Source organism: Aphelocoma coerulescens, chromosome 7, assembly GCF_041296385.1.
Source record: "Aphelocoma coerulescens isolate FSJ_1873_10779 chromosome 7, UR_Acoe_1.0, whole genome shotgun sequence".
Taxonomy (NCBI): Eukaryota; Metazoa; Chordata; class Aves; order Passeriformes; family Corvidae; genus Aphelocoma; species Aphelocoma coerulescens.
This window is the reverse complement of record NC_091021.1, coordinates 30549725-30569299: the sequence shown is the minus strand read 5'-3', so window position 1 is coordinate 30569299 and position 19575 is coordinate 30549725. Positions and strand designations below refer to the sequence as shown.

At 49.2% G+C, this 19575-nt stretch overlaps 1 protein-coding gene across 4 annotated transcripts in view; it reads left to right on the top strand.

The window, feature by feature from the left end:
- The first annotated feature begins 1387 nt into the window (after window positions 1-1387).
- SLC12A8 (solute carrier family 12 member 8) overlaps window positions 1388-19575 on the top strand; it is a 53748-nt gene continuing 35560 nt past the window's right edge. For 3 of the 4 annotated variants that reach the window (XM_069021137.1, XM_069021135.1, XM_069021139.1), the window contains exons 1-5: window positions 1388-1463; window positions 5083-5299; window positions 6081-6227; window positions 9055-9246; window positions 11635-11866. In XM_069021137.1, coding sequence (XP_068877238.1) covers window positions 5231-5299; window positions 6081-6227; window positions 9055-9246; window positions 11635-11866 — 640 coding nt within the window. In that variant the 5' untranslated portion in view covers window positions 1388-1463; window positions 5083-5230. The other variant, XM_069021136.1, reaches the window with a different exon arrangement.

Genomic DNA, 19575 nt, shown 5'->3' with positions numbered 1-19575 from the left:
GTAGAGCTAAGTTACTCAGCATAACGAGAGAGAATAAGGAACGTTCAGCAGCAGCAAGTGGCAGTAGCAGCTGGCCCAAGAAACTTCTTTAGCCCTTGCCTGATGTGCACATGTGTGTGTGTGGGGGGGCACAGAAGTGCCTGCAGGCAGGCTACAGGGCTTGGTCCTCAGGGAATTAGTGACTCCAAAATATTCAGATTTGTCACTGGCCCTTATGATGGGAGAATCTGGCTGAACCTGTTCCCTGGTATTCATAAAGAGAAGGGAGTGTAGGAGAGCTTCTGAAATATTCCAGGAATGGGATATCCTGGGGAGATATCCAAAGAATTGGGATTGTTCAGCCTGGAAGAGGCTTAGGGGTGACCTAATTGCAGCCTTTCAGTACCTGAAGAGAGCTTAAAAGAAACATGGAGAGAGACTATTGACAAGAGCGTGTAGTGACAGGGCAAAGGGGAATGGCTTCAAAGAGAAAGAGAGCGGGTTTAGATTAGATACTGGGAAGAAATTCTATACTGTGAGGATGGTGAGGCACTGGAACAGGTTGCCCAGAGAAGCTGTGGATGTCCCATCCCTGGAAGCGTTCAGTGTCAGGTTGGACAGGGCTTTGAGCAACCTAGTGAAAGGTGTGTCTGCCCAAAGCTGGGTGGTTGGAATGAGGTGGTCTTTAAGGTCCCTTTGAACCCCAGCCATTCTGTGATTTCTTCAGGCTTCATCCTCCTTTGAGAACTCATCTGTCTTCTCTGAACTCTTGCTTTCCTTTTCTGTCACTCTCAGCAATTTGATGTTTCTATGCAAGACTAAAGGCGTGTTTACACTTTGCAGGAAAATCAAAACAGGTTCACTGGGTTACATGGATGTCTTGTATGGATCCTGTTTGAAAATGAAAATGGCTCTAACTCATTTTGGAAGTAAATTAAATACATGTGTGCTACATGAGCTCTAAGGAAGGGTGACTGGTTCTAGATTTGATCCTCTTTATATTGCGACTATCAAAAACTCATGTCTTTAATTCAGATGGAGCTTTGCCTGTGCAGGGTCACAGGATTTCTTGGAAGCCCAGGGCTGGGAAGTCAGACTGGATCGAGTTCTACTGAAACGTCGCTGCAGCCGCTCCTGCGTGGAATCAGAGCCCCCTTTCCCCATGGCCAGCGTTTCCTCGAGCAGCTGAGAATTTGCTTATTTATTCACTTACTTTGTCAGACTCCTGAGAACTGCCGATTTAGTGGCAATCCGCTCCCAACCCCTCATGATTTCGGTTTCCCACGCTCGGCGCTGCGGGGTCTCGGCGCTCCGGGAGCCGGCGTGTCCCGGGCACGGGTGGGACCGGCCCGAGCCGGGCAGATGCCGCTGCGGGGGCGGGCGCGGTGCCCGGGCAGACGTGGCAGCGCCCGGGGCCGCCCCGGCGGGAGGCGGCGCCGCGGGAGCCGGCGGGAAGGAGGGAGGGGGGGCCCGGGAGCCGCCAGGTGAGTGGGGTCGGCACCGCGGGGACACCCCCGAGCCGGGATGAGGGACCAGCCTGAGCGGCGGGGGCCGCCCGGACACCGCGCAGGTGGCGCCGGGCTCGGCTTGGCTTTGCCCGCTGCTCCCTCCGGCGTTGCGGCGGCTCGGTCGGGGAGGCGGCGGCGGAGGGAGGGAGGTAAACGCAGGAGAGGAAAGCTAAAAAATGAAAACAATGGTGGTGGGGGGAGAAAGGTACAAAAGAGGGCCCGCCCCCCCCCCCCCCCCAAAAAAAAAAAGGTAAAAGAAAAAAGAAAGGTAAATGAAAAAGGGCATGGGAAGGAAGTTAAAAAAAAAAAAAAAAGGTAAAAGAAAACCAGGAAAAAAAGGAAATAAAGAGAAAAAAAAACAAAACAAACAAAAACAGGAAAACAAAAAGAAAAAAAAAAAGGGGGGAAATGGAAAAAAATAGAGAAAAAAAGGAATTAACAAAAGGAAAAAACAAACAGAGGGAAGAGGGAACGGGTAAGTCGGAGCGCTGCCCGGGCAGGGGTGGGCAGCCCGGTGTGGCCGTGGCCGCAGCCCGCGGCACGAAGGTGTTGGCAGCGCCGCGGCCTCTGCCAAACCGAAGCTCTCCGGCCACACCGGGAAATTGAAGCTGCTGGGGAGAGCCCGAGCTCGTTTCCCACGTCTGGTGTTCCGCAGCCTTCGTTGCACTACGGAGATGTGTGAAAACAAAACGAGCTGGGTAATTGTCCTGGCTGGTGCAGTAAATGAGTAACCGGGAATAGCCAAGCGCTGCCCTGTGTGGTATTACCTTTGTTGCACTGATGGCTGCTTCATTTCCCTTTAATTCCTCCTTCCTAAAAATCGCCTAAATTAGGTGTTTTTAAGAACTTGACCCGGAGAGGAGTTGAAGGGATTTATTAAAACTAAAATGCTGTTGGCTGCTGTGTCCCTTGGGGGAGGGAGGCTTTGGAAGCACCTCCTCTGGAGAGGACGGAGGCTTCGGAGGTCGTGGGACCACACGCAGTTGTGCTTGGGAAGGCGTTAACCTTTCCTCTTCAAAATCAGCCAGCTGTTGAGTAGCTCAGAGCAGCGACGCTTAGCTCAGAAGTAGCTTTAATGTGATGATTAATAAAGTAGTGTTTTGAAAGGATATGGAGGGCACAGAAATTTAATCTATTGGAATCTGGTTTTGCAATTAAATATAGAAATGTTGCAGGAAAAGGAGATGAGCCTTTGTAATGTTTCTGCGAGGTTTGCTAATGCTCTTCTGCTCTCTCGAGTGCTAAATGGTTTGGAAAGATTAAAACAGACGTTCTTTAATTTATAGACTGGTTAGTGTATTTGGCAGAAACTTTAGGAAAAATAACATCAATTTACTTTCAAGTTAGAGGCTCACTTATATTAGAGGAAAACTGTGCCTGTTTAGTTTATTTATCCCACTGGTGTGTATAGCAGAAAAAGCTTCCTCAGGATTGGTAACCTAGATATGAAATAGCACCCAAAAATACCCCCGTGCTGATAGAGTGCTGCCTGGGACAAGAGGAGGGCTCCTGCCCCCGGGACTTTCCACTTGCAGACCCTAAACTCCAGAAATACTTGCATGTCCGTGGTTTGGGATGCAGCTGTGTGTGCAGCAGCCCCCCTGGCACGTTTTCCAGCTCCATCTTCTGTGCTTTACACCTCCTCCTGTGTTTGCTTTGGCTGCCTTGTAGGGACCAATGGATCGATGAGTTGTGGTGGGATGTAAATAATTACAGAATTGGGTAATAAGATTTTAGGCAGTTGGGAATGCCACAGAGGAGCTGTAGTGCAGAGGCAATTTCCTGTGATTGTGGAGGAGGAAGATCTTACACCAAGGTGAGCAGTAGCTGAGCAGAAAGGGCTCCGGAGGACAGGGCAGGAGAAGGGTTTTAAAGCAAAGAAAAAGGAAGGAAATGGAGAGATAAGGGGATTTAAATGTCTAGGCAGGTAACATTTCTAACATTCAGGTGTGCTTCAGGTCTAAAATTGATGCGTGCAGCCCTTCTTTCTGCATCTTGCAAGTTCCAGATGGGTGATGTGGGTGCATCAAACCTATCCATGTAATGTTACACACCAGACACACTGAGGGAGTCACTTCAGCCCTGAGCTACTGCAAGAGGTTGGAACCATCTCCTTCTGGCTCTCTTGGTGGAGTGGTTTAGGAGAGCAGGGGCCACAGGGCTGCAGCCTCCTTGTTTTTCTACATCCAGATGGGACTGCTGTGGCAGGCTGGAGTTTGGATAACCCCAGTGAGTGCTTTACTGAGTGAAGTCTCTGTTGAGGAAGGACTGCACTGGGAGAATATTCTTTGGAGAGTATGGCTATTCAGTTCTAATCTTGTTTCACGTTGTGTATGTTCTTCCACTTTTTATTACTGTGGCTATTTGAATAAAAACATGAGCTTTGTTTCTTTAGACTTCATCTGCTCCTGCTGCTTTTGCCCCACTTGAAGCCCCAGTCTCCCTGTAACAGCAACCATTTGTGATATTATGAAGGGTTATTTGCTTCAAGAAAAGTGGAGGCAGCAGCGGGGCATCAGTGAACTCTTATGGCTCTGGTGCTGCTTAACTGGCCATGTGGGCAGGGCAAAGAAAAACCTCCTGTGCTGGCCATTGTACCCCAGCTGCAGGAGACCTCCTGCAGCTGAAACACCGTGGTGGAGCAGCATCTGCTTTGGTTATTTATTATTGGGTATTTCAAAGTAGAGCAGTAAGAGCAGGACAGTGAAAGGCATTCAGACCCTAGTGCAGAAATCCTGAGTGACACAAAGTAGTTTCTGTATGTCACTGTCCCTGTGCAATGGGCAAAGCACATTTCTCTTGGTTGCTGTGCCTCCATAGTTTGTAGGCTTGAGGAGTCAGAAATTCCTGCCCTGTGCCTGCGATTAGTTTGGTCTCTGGTCTCAGGTAAGGTGTCCAGCCATTGGTACAAGCCTTGTGTGACCATGGTTGACCCTTGTAAGCATGAGGGCTCAGCTGGCCAGCAAATTACCAGTCCCTTGAGAGCCAATACTCCAGACAAACTGCCCTCTCCACATTTGTGGAGCAAGTCTTGCTCCCCTCTGGCTGCAGCCCTCTTACCTAGGCATGGTGTACTGTACTGAGGAATAGGTAAAAGGTCTCTCTTGACAACTGGTGTGGGAGACTGTGGGTAACTGAATACACTGGCAGGACCCTAGTCTGCAAAAGGTACAGCTGAAGGACACATGATCAAGGCTGTGAAGTGATGAGTGGTGCTGGGAAGTGAATAATCCATGTGTCCTGTGTCACTGGAGAACAGGAGCATGCAATGACATAACCAGGCACCAGATTTAAAACCAAAAGAGGAAATGCCTTTTGCAGACAACACTGTGGAGGTGTGGAACCAGTGCTACAGGATGCCGGGGATAGATTTGGAAAAGGTTACCAAGGGCTGTTAAATGTGTGGCTGATGGTGGAGCCTGTGCTGGGAGCAGGGCTTGGGAGGGTGCTGGGGGAGCCTTGCTCTCTTCTTGCTGTGGTGTCACTCTGGTTCAGCATCTGCTACGAGCTGCTGTTGACTGTGTGGACAATGGCCTCGTGCTTTGGCAGACTGAGAAAGCAGCAGTCATGCATTTCATCTTTCCTGCTTTCACAGTAAAGCTGGAATAAAACCATGAATCTTCTACCACGGAGGACTCAGCACTGCAGCAGTTTGACCAAGCTGACCTTCCACTCAGAGCACCTTTGCCTGTGGTTGTGTTAGAGCTGCGCTTCGGGCAGGTGGAGGTACCGTGGAGGAAACGATGTTCAGCCGGAATGGTGCCCGAAGTGAGGGATATGTCCAAGAGCTCTTCCATGAGGAAGCACAGCAGGTATGTCAGAGAGCCATTTCCTTTCCCAAATTTCCATCTCCATGGTCTCTGCACTCCTGGTCACCTCTGTGACAAGGGAACAGGACTGAAGTAGCAAAACTGCCCTTCATTTTGCTATGTAAATCTGAGGTGTATTACTTAGAAAGGGAAAGAGGAGACTGATTTCCAGAGGGCAGGAGGCAGCAGTTGCCATAGGAAAATGGCAGTTTCCCTGGAGTATCAGATCTTGGTTCCAGCAATTCTGGAAACTCACTGTGCCCCAAGTACCAGAGTCCCATGTCTCCTGGAGAAACAAAGGGTCCTGATGAGACATGACTGTGATGGGAAGACCATCTTAACCTACTCTGTTGGTCCAAGATGGTCCAGCCTAGTTTGTCATATCCCCTAAGGATCTTCTCCTGTGCACTGAGGACCCTGCTTGGCTTGGCAGGGTGTTTGGTAGGGCCAGGAGGAGAAGCACAGTGTGTAGCTGCAGGCTCTGTGAAGGACCCTTGAATGGTGTTTTTAGTTCATGCATAGGAGTTAATTCACTGAGGCCGAGGGGGGGTCTGTTGCTGCTTATCCTACAAGAATATAAACAGGGTATTGCAGGGAGCCCTCTCTTTCAGGGCCCAGGGATCCCAGCAGCCTGACAGCCCTTCCTTTTAGTGACAATTTGCAGCAAAGGGGTATCTTAGCAGCTGTTGGTGGCCATCCCACTGCTGGTGTCTGGCTGTGGCACCACTTGTGCAGCCTGCCTGTAAAACACGAGAGGTAAACCCCAGGCTTTGCTTTTCTCTAGGTATCTCAAACGCACACCGAGCCCTGGTGGAAGATCCAGCTGTTTGTATGGGAGCCGGTGCTTTTTGGAACGTGGGATGGGGTCTTCACCTCCTGCATGATCAACATTTTTGGAGTGGTTCTTTTTCTGAGGACAGGATGGCTCGTGGTGAGTGAGTGCTGGCTTGGCTGAATGTCTGAATAGAAGCCCCTCCTTACCTTGTATCTCCATCACCACCCAATCGTTTTGGATTCTGTGCTCTTCGTTATAGATGTTGTTCATGGCCTCTGGTAATTTGTAGCCTTTCAAAAAGTTCCACTAAAATGTGTAGCTGAAGTGGTCTTTGTGAGTGGTTTCCTCTTTTAGCTTTCAGAAAGAGAAAGGCAAACACAACAACCAACCTTGACAACGAACAGGGACACCCTTGTGTTGTACTGTTGAAACAAAACAACCACTTTTCAGGTGAAGTTACAGCTACTTGTCTGTCATCCCAACACCACTGAAGGAGGTTTCTTCCAAACATACCAGTGTCGGAGTCCCTGATTTTTTGAATGGGAAATCCTCAGTCAGGTGAAATTGTCATTGCCATGAAAGGATCTTCCACTGCTGGGTCCATAGTAGTATCTCACTGAGGGTCAGAGCCTGGAATACTGTTCCCTCCTGATGCAAAACATTGTCTTTTGCCTCAAAATTTCCCCTTGGAAGAAGGAATGCTTCCCCAGGGATGGGTGGGATTTGAGCTTCAGGCAGAGTTGTTGTCACAAGCATGGTGGACACCTTCCAAAAGGAGCAGGAAGATGCTTGCACTCTGCACTGAAAATTGCTTTGCTGGAGGTGTTGAGGGGAGCTGCATTTGTCGCAATGGAGAAGTTGGGGTGATTTTCTAGCTTCCTTTTCCTTCTGATTTTATTTCCTCCACATCTCCTTTGAAAGCAAGTTACTGCTGGAGCAAACACAAATATAAATAAAGCCAGTAAATAAAAGAAAAACTGAACCAGCTGGAAGCTAGCATGAAAGGGAAGGGAGGAGAAGTCTGGGCTGGCAGAGAGATCCCCTGGCAGAGGACAGTCATATGTCAAGCTATTCCCAGAGTCAGGCTTTTGCTATAAATTTCCAGAGCTGGAGCTGGGGCTGGTGAAGCTTTGCAGTTCCAGGGGACCTAATCTTGCTGAAATGTTCAACAGGGATTGCTGCTGCACGAACCCCTTCCAGCACGCATGCATAAATAAGCATCAGTGTTTAATGGTGGCTTTTTCTTCCCACTTTCTCTGCTTGCTATTGTTGCTGTGAGTCCTGCATTCCCCCTCGGTCTTAGTGTTAACCCTTTCTTCTGTTGGATTGCCCATTAACTGCTGCCATAGTCTGGTACCACCTTTCTGGAAAAGCCCAAGGCTAAGTGAATGTTCGCATATGCTTAGTTTGTTTGGTTTTTTTTTTAACTGAAGCGTATTGTGTTTATTAGCTGTTTAACCTGGGGTAAGCAGCTGAAGAAAAAGAACAATTGTCCTTTTAAAAAGAAGTATGGGGTTGGAGTGGGCTGTGGTGCTGACCCAACCACAGCTGTGTTTATAGCAAGCCTTGGCTCTGTTCCCCACTGACCAGATAACACCCCTGTCAAAGGCAGCAGGATGCTGAACCAAAATAGGATTTCATGATGATAGCAACATCCTGGATATGTTTTTGTTTTTTTCATAAAAAAGAGAAAAGGAAAAAAAATCTGGGATTTCAACCAACCCCAGAGCAGGGAAGCAGCCTTTTAGTGCTGGTGATAAAAACCCCATCATGGCTAGCATGACCTCAGAGGTGAGCATTGCTGGAGCAAGGTTGGAAAGAGGGGATATGGGCATGGCCTGGAATATGAGTAAAAGGAAGGGAAGCCAGATGTTAACGAAGCACTGGGCACTGGAGGAGATTTCTGATTGCTGTGCACCGGCCTGAGCGATTTGTCAGCAGGGGAAGGTGGGCTGGAGCACAAGGGAAAACTCCTGACCCTGGAAAATAAATTACAGCCATGTGCGAGAGAGTGGGAAGGTCCTGAGCTCAGAAGAGCTCTTAAATGCTTTTGGAGGTACTAAGCACCTTCTCTTTCTGAAACTCCAACCATAAATGGCAAACCGAGCCCCCCAAAAAGGGGTTGTGCTGGCATTTAAAGCTGCCAAAGGGGACCTGCAGCTGTGTTTGCTCAGAGGCTTTTGCTCTTCACCCCATAGCGAGACCGTGGCGGGTGCAGCAGCTCCTCCTGGGGCCCTCCCTTTACCCCAAGCAGGAAGGGTTGTTTTTTTTTTCCATGGGGCTGAATCCTCTGCAGAAAACTCCCCCGAGTCCTGGCAGGGCGAGAGCCACCTGCCTCTCTTCGTACGCCCCGCAGATAAGGGCTGGCGCACGCTGCTTTATGAGAGTGCTATTTATCTTCCACGCTGTGTTGCCTTTGGGGTTTTGTTCTTTGGGATCTCATTGTTTGGAAGGATCAGAGCTTTCAAAGGTAAATGTTCTGAAAAATTAAAATGCAAGCTTGATGCTGTTAATAAATCAGTTGTTGCAAATCCCAGGGGTTCAATTTTGAAACTACTCTTTGTTATGAAAGTGTTTTGGGGTTTTTTTTAAGCATGTCATTCTAAACCCGTGCAGACAGGCAGTGATCCCCTGACTGAGGTGGCTGAATCATTGTTTGACCTCATTCCTTTTAAACCAGAGGACAAAATCAGTGATTCATGGAGGAGCCCATTGACAGAGCACAACCTGCTCATGCAAAGATCTGCTCAGCTCCAGGCTCAAGGACAAGACAGGTTCTCATCAAAGAGGTGCTAATAAAGGCTGTAAATTTGGCAATCAATTACATTAATTAGACAAGTAGGGGTGTCTCTGTGTGTTTCTTTTAATCTGTAATGACTCCAGATTCATAGATCACTAGTGACTAGAAGTGGGTAGGTCCTTTTTCTGTCCCAGCAGATTGGTGTGAATTAATCTTAATCTGATTATTTTTTTTTCATTCCAGGGAAACACTGGCATTGTAATGGGCATGTTTCTGGTGTCCTTTGTCATTCTGGTTGCCCTGGTGACAGTCTTGTCTGGAATTGGGGTGTGTGAGAAGTGCAGCATTGGAAGTGGAGGAGTCTACTCCATGATTTCTACTGTTCTTGGGGGTCAAGTAGGGGGCACCATTGGCCTCCTTTACATTTTTGGCCAGGTAATTTTAAAAAGTTATTTGAAGAAAATTTGGAAGCTTTGCAATGCAGATATTAATCTTGTGCTGTCCTGCTGCAGAAAGTAGTGTTTCAGGTAAAATCTGAGTAATGCTCCACTGTGCTGGACAACATGGGAGAGCACCATGGGGAACAGTCAGCCCCATGCTGCTTCCCAGGAGCAAGCCTCTGCATGGGTCACTCTGGTGGAGGAGCTGAGTGTCTGGACAAGCCATGCAGGACATGTCTTCCCATCCCAAATTACCCCCATTGCCAGGACATGCCCTTGCTGGCAAGAGACTGAAATTAAATGAAGCAGGAGAGGTCAGGGTGGCCAAGCCAAGCTCAGTGAGTGGCTGTGGACTGGCAGGTTGGCCTTGGCGTGCTCCACATGCCCTTAGGGATCGGGCAAGCCTTGGCTGCTTCTCTGTGGGAGCCAGCAGAAGTGGAGCTGGTGTGGGAGGAGAGCTGGGCAGGGGTAAGGGCCACAGCTAATGACTTCTTGTGAGCCAAAAGTCACAGTTCTGGGTTTTCTGAAAGATCCTAAGGAGCTGTTTGTGGTGGTGAAGCACAAAAATACACATGCATAAAGAATGGAAAATAATCACTTAAACCTGCAGTAACTTAACCCTCTCCCCCCATAAAGATGTTATGAATAGTATAAAATGTGGTGAGCAGAGAAGCATTTTTATGGAGGTTTGTTTTTAACAGACTGCTTACAGCAATATCCAAAACCCCTTAACAGCCCCCAAACCAAAAATAATCCCCTCTTCTCCTTTCACTCCAGATTAAAAGCAAGTGTCCATAAAATACAAACTGAACTCAGTTACAAGCCAAGATATGGAAATGGGCCACACATGAGAATCCTTCCTGTCATATTTTCCACTCTTGCTCTCTGAGAGGACCCCGTCTGGGAAAGCAATCAGGTTGCAGCCTGTCCTGAGGGTCATAAAAGCTGGGCTGCAGCAGCCCTGGCCCCTGGCTTGGCATCCCGTGTGCACAGGGGCTGTGGGCTGGGAGCTGGCAACTCACTTAAAATCTCTTTGCCTGCTCCTGAAAGCTGCTGATGCCTTTCCCTTCTCAGTTGTGCTTTCTGCCCAACGTGCTCTGCACCAGCTGCAGGCTGATCCCTTGCTACAGGATGCTCAGGGAGCGCTGTAAGCTCTGTCATAAGGCAACTACTGCCAGAAATGGGGTATTCCCTATTCCCTGCTCTGACTGGGGCAAGTGAGGAATGACTGGTCACATGCTGCAGAGAAAGACTCTCGCTGTAGTTCCCCTGATCTAGGTGTCTGCCTGTGATGGAAGTGAATCCTCCAGGATCTCCAAGTTGTAGATGTCTGAGTCTAAACAGATGAATGCCATGAACATTGCTGAAAACCACACAAATCCTGCAGCTCACGGGTATCAGCCAGGTTGTCCTGAACACCCTCAGAGGATCAGTGCTGGGTTTGTCCAAGGTGGGGCATCTGCAGTGAATGAGGGCTCTGCTCTGCTCTTGCTGTCTTGGGTGGGGGTTTTCTCCCTTCCAGTCATGTGGGAGCTGCACATCCCTCCTCTGTAGACAGGGATGGTGGGGTTGCAGGACCCGAGGTCACACCAGCCATATCAAATGCAGCTGTCTGCCCTAACCTGGTTTTCCAGGGGTGCCATGCACTGGAAAGGGTTGTTGCTGAAATATCAGCAAGTGGGAATTTCTGCAGGGAAGCATCCTGGTTTTTGGGATTGTTGCCCTGCAGTGGGGTTTGAGGCCTGAGCCGCAGGTGCTGCAGGTGTCCTGTCCTGCCACCCGGAGCAGAGCGTGTGCCCTGTCCTGCTGCAAGGCAAAGAGGCAGTGTTCCTGGGAGCTCAGGGGGGCATGGCTCACACAGTGCGCTCTCCTCCAAAGTGCAGGCTCCATTCCAGCAAGATAGGGAGCTGGTGAAACGTCAGAGTTTGCATCCAAACTAAACACCGAGTTAAAAATAACCCCTGGGAGGCAGTGAAGGGGGAAACAAGCTGCTGTTCTTCAGGCAGGTGTTGAACTGGGACCCTTTCCTCCAGAGAAACAGGAGAAGGGAAGAAACGTAGAAGTTGACTCATCCTTTTCTCTCTCAGAGAAGCCAGTGTGGTTTCTCCTAAAGTGTTAATAGAGGGTAGATGTTACAGTGGAACATTGCTGGGCTGCCGGCCCTAGCACCCAGCCTTCCCTGTTTGCCCAGGCAGCAGCTCTGCTGCCTTGGCAGTGTGCTGTCTTACAGCAATAAGGCTCAGTCCCTGCAGGCCAGAGTAACATTAGAGGTTGTACTGTGACACAAATGTCTGTCTGTCTGAACACAGGTCCCCACAGCCCGGCATGGGGGCTGGGGATCCCTTTTTCTCCTGCGGGGCACTGACAGAGCTGTGTGCCTCAGTGTGTTGCAGGTGCCATGTACATCACCGGCTTTGCAGAGTCCATTGCAGATGTCCTGAGCCTCAGCAACATCTGGGCAGTGCGTGGCATTTCCCTGGCTGTACTTCTCGGCCTGCTGGGGATCAACCTGGCTGGGGTGAAGTGGATCATCAGGCTCCAGCTCCTGCTGCTCTTCCTGCTGGCTGTCTCAACACTGGACTTTGTCATTGGGTCCTTTACACACCTTGATCCAGGTAAAACTGGGGGTTCATTGCTTTGGGGTCAGGAGGCATTAATTCCCTGGGGTTTGCATTAATTCCCTGGGGCTTTCTCCTTAGGTGTGATGGTGAAGTGACACACACTTCGGCAGAGGTAGAGTTCAGAGCTTCCAGATGTTTCCCCTGTCCTTTGGTACTGATCTTTTAGAGACAACCCATAATTTTGCAAGGAGTGTTTCCAGAGCATGATTGAAGATGCCTTATTAATTTAGGTGTTTAAGCCCAGGGATTGAGCTCTCAATTTGTGCTCTTGTTATGTTTCACTTGGAGTTTTTCTAACAACAGAGAGCATCTGTGTTTGCAGTGTTCTTTGCAGCCTTCTGCTGCCTAACTCAGCATTAAGCATTGTGCCCATGAAAATGGAGGATTGTGTCTTTGGGTTATGGAGATCGTGTCCCAGAGACCACGTAGACCCTGGCTGTACTGAGCTGTGCCATCCACTCTGCTGGATCTGCTGCCCAGGGCTGTGCTGGGCATCTGAGGAGGGAGCTGGCTGAGGGCAGGTCACTGCTGGGGTTTCAAGGAGCCACGAGTGGGACTTCTCCCACTAACTTTCCCCAGACTGAGTTCAGCCTGCAGTGACAGCTCCAGCTCAGGCAAGGTGGAGGTTCAGAGCTCCCACCTGCAGCCCTGCTCACACCTCAAGTCCTGTTCCCTTCCCTCTGTCTGTTTGCTGGGAAACACATCTCCGGCCGCCACAGCGGCCACTCCAGCAATAATGAAGTGTAATTAGCTGAGTAAACAGAAGGTGTCACCTTTTTCTTGGCTTCCTCTGTGTCCAGCAGCACCTTGGGGGGTTGCAAGTGACCTGCTAAAGTGAGTTTGAGGAAAGATCTTCAGTTTTCATTGACAGCTGTGGTTCAGCTGCTGGGCTGGGTGGCAGGAGGTGTCATGTGGGTAGTCATAACACTGATAAGTGTCATTCATGCAGCTGTTTCATTTTGTGCTGCCGGTGTGGTGTGCGAGGACGGTGGCACGGGGACAGAAGCAGCTGCTCCCCTGTCAGACAGAGCCTTATGGAAAGGCATTTGCGCTTTATATTTAGCATGTAAGAAATGCCCCAAATGAGAGCCTGTGAAAGTTTCAGCAGATACTTGTAAATGAGAACGAAGCAAGGATGGTTGTGTTACTGTGGCGTGTTTTGCAGAGAAAGCAAACCAGTGACCTGCTCCAAACAGCTGCGTTTCACAGGAAGTTTTTTTCCAAAGGAAACGGGGCCGGGTGTGTGTGAGTGTGTTGTATTTTTGTTGTGCTCCTAGTAGACCTTTCTAATAGTAGAGAAAAACGAATACTCGAGGTGAGACCTGGTGGTAGGAAAGTGAACACAGGACCAGGAGGCAAGAATTAGAGGAATACAAACGTCAGCAGGAAACATGCCCAGGTGGAGGCCAACGTAGTTGTCTTTGACGTCCTCCAGTGCCAAGCACTGTCATTTTCTTCTGACAGAAAATAGAGAAAGGAAGGGAAATGAGGCAGCTGAGCCTCGCAGATGCTGCAGTTTAGCCGTGGCTGACTGAGGAGAGGAGGGCTTCCAGTGGATGGAGGGACATCGGGCCGATGGTGGCCGGATGCAAGCCCCAAAGGCCAGTGCCCCGAGCAGCGCTGCCCCCGGGTGGGACCTGCAGCTGGCCAGGGAGAGCTGTGCGTTTCTCTGCTTTCACAGCCGCCTCATGTGAGAGTGCGGTTTCCCTCCAGGCTGGGCGGGGGGATCCTCCCAAGTCCTGCATTTCCCCAGAAGGCCTCTGAGTGGTGTGTCAGCACCAAGGGTGAGCGCTGGGCTCTAAGGAGCCTCCTCACGCTGTGTTGCACGCTTTCTGCGCCGCACGGGTGAATGGATGCCTGTCTCTTGGGACTGCACCCACCAGCAAAGCATCCCTCCTGCAAGGAGCCTGCGGGTGGGACACGCAGGTGGTGGTGAAGCTCCAAGCTCCAGAGCCAGATGATGACAATGGCAGGGTGCAGTGCATCAAAGCCCAGCACCGGGGGAAGCATTTGAGACCCCTTTGGGGTGGGCGTTCCACTGATGGGCTCCCCACAGCCCTCAGGAGTGTGCAGTTGTTTTCGGTTTGGTTCTGTGGCCGCAGCAGGGACTGAGAGGCAAGGGCAGCATGCAGGGAGAGGTGGTTTTGGGGGCTGGACCTGTGAGCTGGATTGTAGCTGACAGCTTGTCTGGGTCGTGTCCTTGTTTTACAGCAGGTTTATGGGGTTTCAGTTTGCAGCCTTGGGTCTCAGTCTTTGACCCTGTAAAATGGGCCTTGCGCAGTCCTCCTGCCTTTGCTGCTGCTGCCATGGCAGCCTTTTCCCTCACTTAACATTTCCAAGTGCTGCGCACATACCAAAGGACTGCACATCTGCCAAGCAGCAGTTACTTGAATTTAAATAATCTCCAGGAATGCCTGTCCATCTTGAAGGTCTTAACCGGCTGCCTTTGTGTGGTTGCGCTGGGTGGAGTCCCCTGCTCTTCTCCCCGTTCCCGCAGCTCACACCCAGGCACACACCAAATCGGATATTGTCCAAGCACTCACTCCCTTCCTGTGGTTTGCCTTTATTTTTAGTCTGACGATGGAGCATGTTTACACAAAAGGGGGCTTCTCAGCAGGGCTTCCTGCTGCTCTTTCTCCTTTTTTTTTCCTCTCTCTTGCTGTGGCTCAGTCCTGCTCCAGGAGCCAGCCAGCCTCCTGCAGCCCGGAGCTGGGACTGGAGGAGCTGAGTGGCTCCAGCAGACAGGGAGTGCTCTGGGTCACTTGTCCAGATGCTGCTGACCCTCTGGGCCTGCCAGCCTGCTTGCTACCAGGCTACCCTGTCCCTCTGCCTGGCCCCCAGGGCTTTTGCTCCTTTCCACAAGCTGCCTGCAGGGTGGGGTGGGACTCGCTGATTTTTGGAGTTAATCCTAAATCCTCCCTTGGCTCCAGCTGGCACTTCCCCTGGGGTTTGGTCACAGTCCCAGGCTGGAATCTCTGCCAAGGGTGGGTAGCAAGGAGAGGGGCTCCCTGTTCTGTCTGCAAACCAGCCTCCTTGAGCTGTCTCTGGCTGCTCACCTTAAAATTCAGTCCCTCCTCCAGAAACAGAGACCCCTGTGCTCCTTCCTTCAGACAGAAGACATCCTTATTCCCATTCTCCCTAGGCACAGGTTAGTGTTTTCAGCAAACCTAATACAGGTGAGTTGAAATTGGTCAGCGCTCCACTTCTCAACACATAACAGAGACCCACCACTTGCTACAAATTTTCATAGTGGCAATGCAGGGTTGTTTTGGCTTGTGTATGTCTGCATTTTAATGATGGAGGTCCATGCCTCAAAATCAGCCTGAATTATTTTGGGAGGAGCAGTGAAAGTAGAGGAGAGGATGCTCCTCTCCGTGACCAGCTCCTCAGAACAGTATGTGAAACTTTTTGGCCTTTTCATGTCCTGAGCATTAGAGTCACGGAAAAAAAGAAGATAAGCCGTCTGTTAATGCCCACTCTTTTATTTTCCTAGCATATCTCTGCTAATTTTTGTGTAGGGTGACTCCCAAATACTCCCTTTCAATTAGGCGCCTGCTTTCCTGTTTTGGCAGTGGCTCCCAGGTGCCCTGTTAAAGCAGAGCGGCTGTGGGAGCTCGTGGGGGGGGGGGGGGGGATCACTGGGAGGAGGGCTGGTGTTAATTTGGTTGTGCTTTGATGGGGAGATGAAAGGAATCACAATGTGAGCAAAAGGGGCCCAACAACAGCCTCTTAAATGCCTGGTGGGGGGAAAAATAAATTATCTTGTTGGTAATTCAGTAATTGTGTCCCCTTGGGCTGGGATTCCCCTGTTCTGCGGCAGATGGTACCACGTGGCTGGGGTTAGCGTGGAGCTTGGCTGTGTGGGGCTACACCCCTCTCCTCAGGCTGGGAAATCTGGGTAGTTCATTTCTCAGGGATGCAGGGAGGTTTGAAAGGCATGTTGCTGTCAGGGTGCTTCTGCTTGGGATTATTTTCCATGCAAACCACATCCTTCATGTCACCTGCTTGGGTTTTAGCTTCCTGAAGCTGCTCACACAGAGCCCAGAAAACTCATTTATCATCTTCATTTATTCCTCCAAGGGCAAGTGCTTTGGAGGATTCATCCCCCTCCAATGTTCTATGGCCGAGCCGGGGAGCTGATGCTCTCCTGTGGGTACCGGTGGTAAGGAGCTGTGGGAGATGAGCTTTGCCTGGAGCTGCTCCAGCAGACAGGGAACCTGCAATTGTTGAAGTCATTTATGTATATAGACACTCTGTTGTTGTAAAGATCCCTCAAATGCTGCCTCTGGGGCTTTGATGGACTGAATTAATTAGAAATATTCCTACAGATTGAATATGAAAGTGATCAAAGCATCCCAATCAGGGGCTTCTGCTTGGCTCTGGGTTGTTTTATTTTATTTTTGGGCACAAGGGGTGTGCCCCAATATCATAAGAGAGGGTGCAGGAAGGATGTGTGTGTCAGAAGATGATCTGCAGCAAATCCCAGAGGCTTTATCCAGGCTGATTGCTGACTTCCTGGCCTGAGACACATCTGGAAAGTGGCATCAAATCCCAAGTAGAAATCACTGTGTGAGCGGCAGCAGAAAAAAAATAAAATCCACTTTGCTACTGAACAAGGTACGCACCGTGGTGAATAAAGGCAGGACGCTGCTAATACACTCTTTATTTATTAAAAAACATGGGATTGCTTTCCCCAGGTTTTTCCAGTTATAGTGCATTGAATGGCCCTGACATCACTCTTGAGCTGGGGCCAGCCTATTCAACAGTCTGGCGAAGACATTTATTAACTGGTTACCTGCCAATTGTCTGGGCTAGGAGCTGCGGGACAGATGTGTTTTGGAAAGTGATAACATTGTTAGAGGCCTTATTTAGATAGTGAGAGGAAAGCTACCCCACTCTGTCCAGGTTCTCTGAAGTAGGTATTTAAAGCAGTTTATTTAGAAGAGGAAAAAACCCAACCCATTTAGATTGAGATGCAACTCTGCTGCCCTGTTTGTAGGCAGGTTTTCACGGTGTTTCCTTGCTGGAGGACATCCAGCAGAAGGACTGTGCCGAGGAGCAGCAGTTCCGATTGCCGGCAGATGCTCAGGTGTCAGCACAGCTGCTGCACCCCGGGGCTGGGACTGGCATCCCTGTGACCCTGCTCTGCCGCGACCAGGCAGGATTCCCGAGCCTACCGCCCCGAGGCATCTCTCAGGAGGTGGGTAAAGAGGGGAGGAGGGCTTAGGGTCTGCGGGTCCCGCCCTTCTGCACCTACTGGGCTGCACTGGGGATGGATGCCATGTGCATCCAATTTGCTCCTAAAAATTTCCAGTGATGGATCCTTCGATGCATCCTTGGGGACCCTGCTCTAGTGATAGCTATCTCAGGTGAACCCCTTCTTCCTGCAGCCTAAACCTGCTGTTTTGGGTCTCTTGAGGACTTGGCACAATCTGGTATCCTTCCTTTTTGCATTAAACCACGTTGCTAGGAAGACCCCTGGTGCTCATCTTCAGTCTTCTCTTCTCTAGGCAGCCCCATCTGAGTGGCCATGGGAGCGAGCAGCCCTCTGCCACGTGCTGCTGAGGATAAGGAGAGTCCTGCCTCCCCTGAAACCTAAAATGTGCCACTGAATGGTGCTGTCAGGGACTGGCTGGCCCAGCTCTGTTCCTGGAGCCAGGAGAGGGTTTGCTGAGGTTGTTACAGGTTTAAACTTCCTCAGTAGGTAACAGAGCTCCTGATGTACACAGGAGGTTTTGTACACATTGATTTAACCTTTAATTTCTTCGCTGTTTCCCTGCAAGGCAATGCTAAGCTCATCTTCCTAGAGCTTGTAAATAAATCCTGAAATACCTCGGCTGGCTTTGTTCCCTGCTAGACTTTTCCTTCATGTGGGCTTTCCCTATCCATTCCTCCCATAAAACCTCCTGTGTAGGCTCTCCTTCAGCAGCAACTTGTTTAATGCTAGAGAACTAATAAAACTCACTGTTTTGAGGAAGATATATTTCACCCCACAATCTTTCCTGCTCTCCCCATTGCTGTGTTTAGATGGGACAGCTTTATTTAATTGCATTGATTTTTTTCTCTCTTTTTTTGATGCCACCACATAATCGTTTTCAAATGATGGAGATACTTTACCTCCTCTTTTTTAATTCCCCCAATGTTTAATTCCAGTCACAGTTCAGCTGTGCCCTGAATCAGCTTTCCTTATTTAGGGATTTAATTTATTAAGATAATTTCTAGATATTAGATTCTTCCTCCTGCCGCTTCACTTCTAGTTTGCAGTCCTCTCCTAGGCTAAAGAGAAAAGTCTGTGTGGGAAATAGGTCCTTATCTACGGTTCATCCTCTTTCCTGGTTTGTGTTAACAATTTTTGGCCTTTTTTGGCCGTAAGTATGGCATTTTATCCTGGTTGTACCCTCACTAATCAGGATGGTGGCTTGGTGGTTCTTCCTGGTTTTCTTTTTTACTCAAAGGGCAAAATGCATCCATTGAAAATTTGATTTTTGTAGGGAAAATGTATTCTATGACTTACACAGAATTCAATTAATAGTTTCAAACAAACAAACAAAAAATCCTTTTAGGTGACAACATCTTGTTCAACCTTTCCAAAATCGAACACTGGTTTGATTTGCATTCCGAAGCCAGACTTAAAGGTGTAGCTGTGCGTGTTGTATAGAGGATAATAAAAACCTTCCGAAAACAAGAACAGTCATTTTAGACACAAAATCAAAAAGCCAACAAAAGGAATAGTTTTCTTTTGAAGTACCACTGTCATGTGGATAATATATCCATAATTTAATGTGGGAAGCTGGGAGTATAGGATGCTGTTGTCATGAGGATGGCAGAAGACTCATGGCAGGATTAAGCTGTATCATCTTTCCTTTGGAGGATGGGGATTTGATCAGCATGGATTGGGCTTTGCCCCAACCAGTACACAGAGTAGCTCCGAGATGGAGGGAAGGTCACTCCAACGAGTCCAAAGGATGTGTGTCACTGCTGCTGCTCAGCTGCCACTCATTTTCCTCCAATTGTTGTGCCTTGACTCAGCCTAAATGCTGAACTCTAGAGCCTAGGGCTTTTCACTGGAGAAGTTCTTCAGAGCCTTCCACAGCTGGGCACTCTGGGCATGGCTTCCAAGAAATACCATTCTGTAATTGATAATGATGCCCCATTGATGAAAGCTATTTTCCTAGAAAAAGGATGGAGCAAGGGACACTGTACTTCTTGTCCTCTTTGCAATGAATAAAATAATTTTCGCTAGCTGCTTTGAATACCACTGAACAAGCCAGTCTGCAAATACCACATAAAAAAATCAAATGGTAATGGAAGGATTTATATATATTACAGCAAGTCTAGTGCTTAGCATTAAATAATGGAGAACATAAGTAGAATTTATAAACTTGAAACACCTGTGTTAAAATCTCTTCCTTTTTTTCTAACCAGCATTTCAGAATTTCTACCTGCAGAAAATGTTCATTTTTTGGCTTTTTTTGGGAAAAAATTATCAAACCCCACCAAGCTGTAGAGACAGAGTAAGTGCCAAACGGCTCCACTAGCTACTTCCACAGGCACATTCCTAGGTTTTCCCTTATTTAAGCAGTGCTTTTGTGATGAGGAGCTACCTGTGCAGGCTCCGAGTGTGCTCTTGTGTGCGTTAGTGGTTTTCCACTTTCCCGAGAAGCTGAGGCAGAGATAAAGCAGGCGCATGGGGAGTTGGGCAG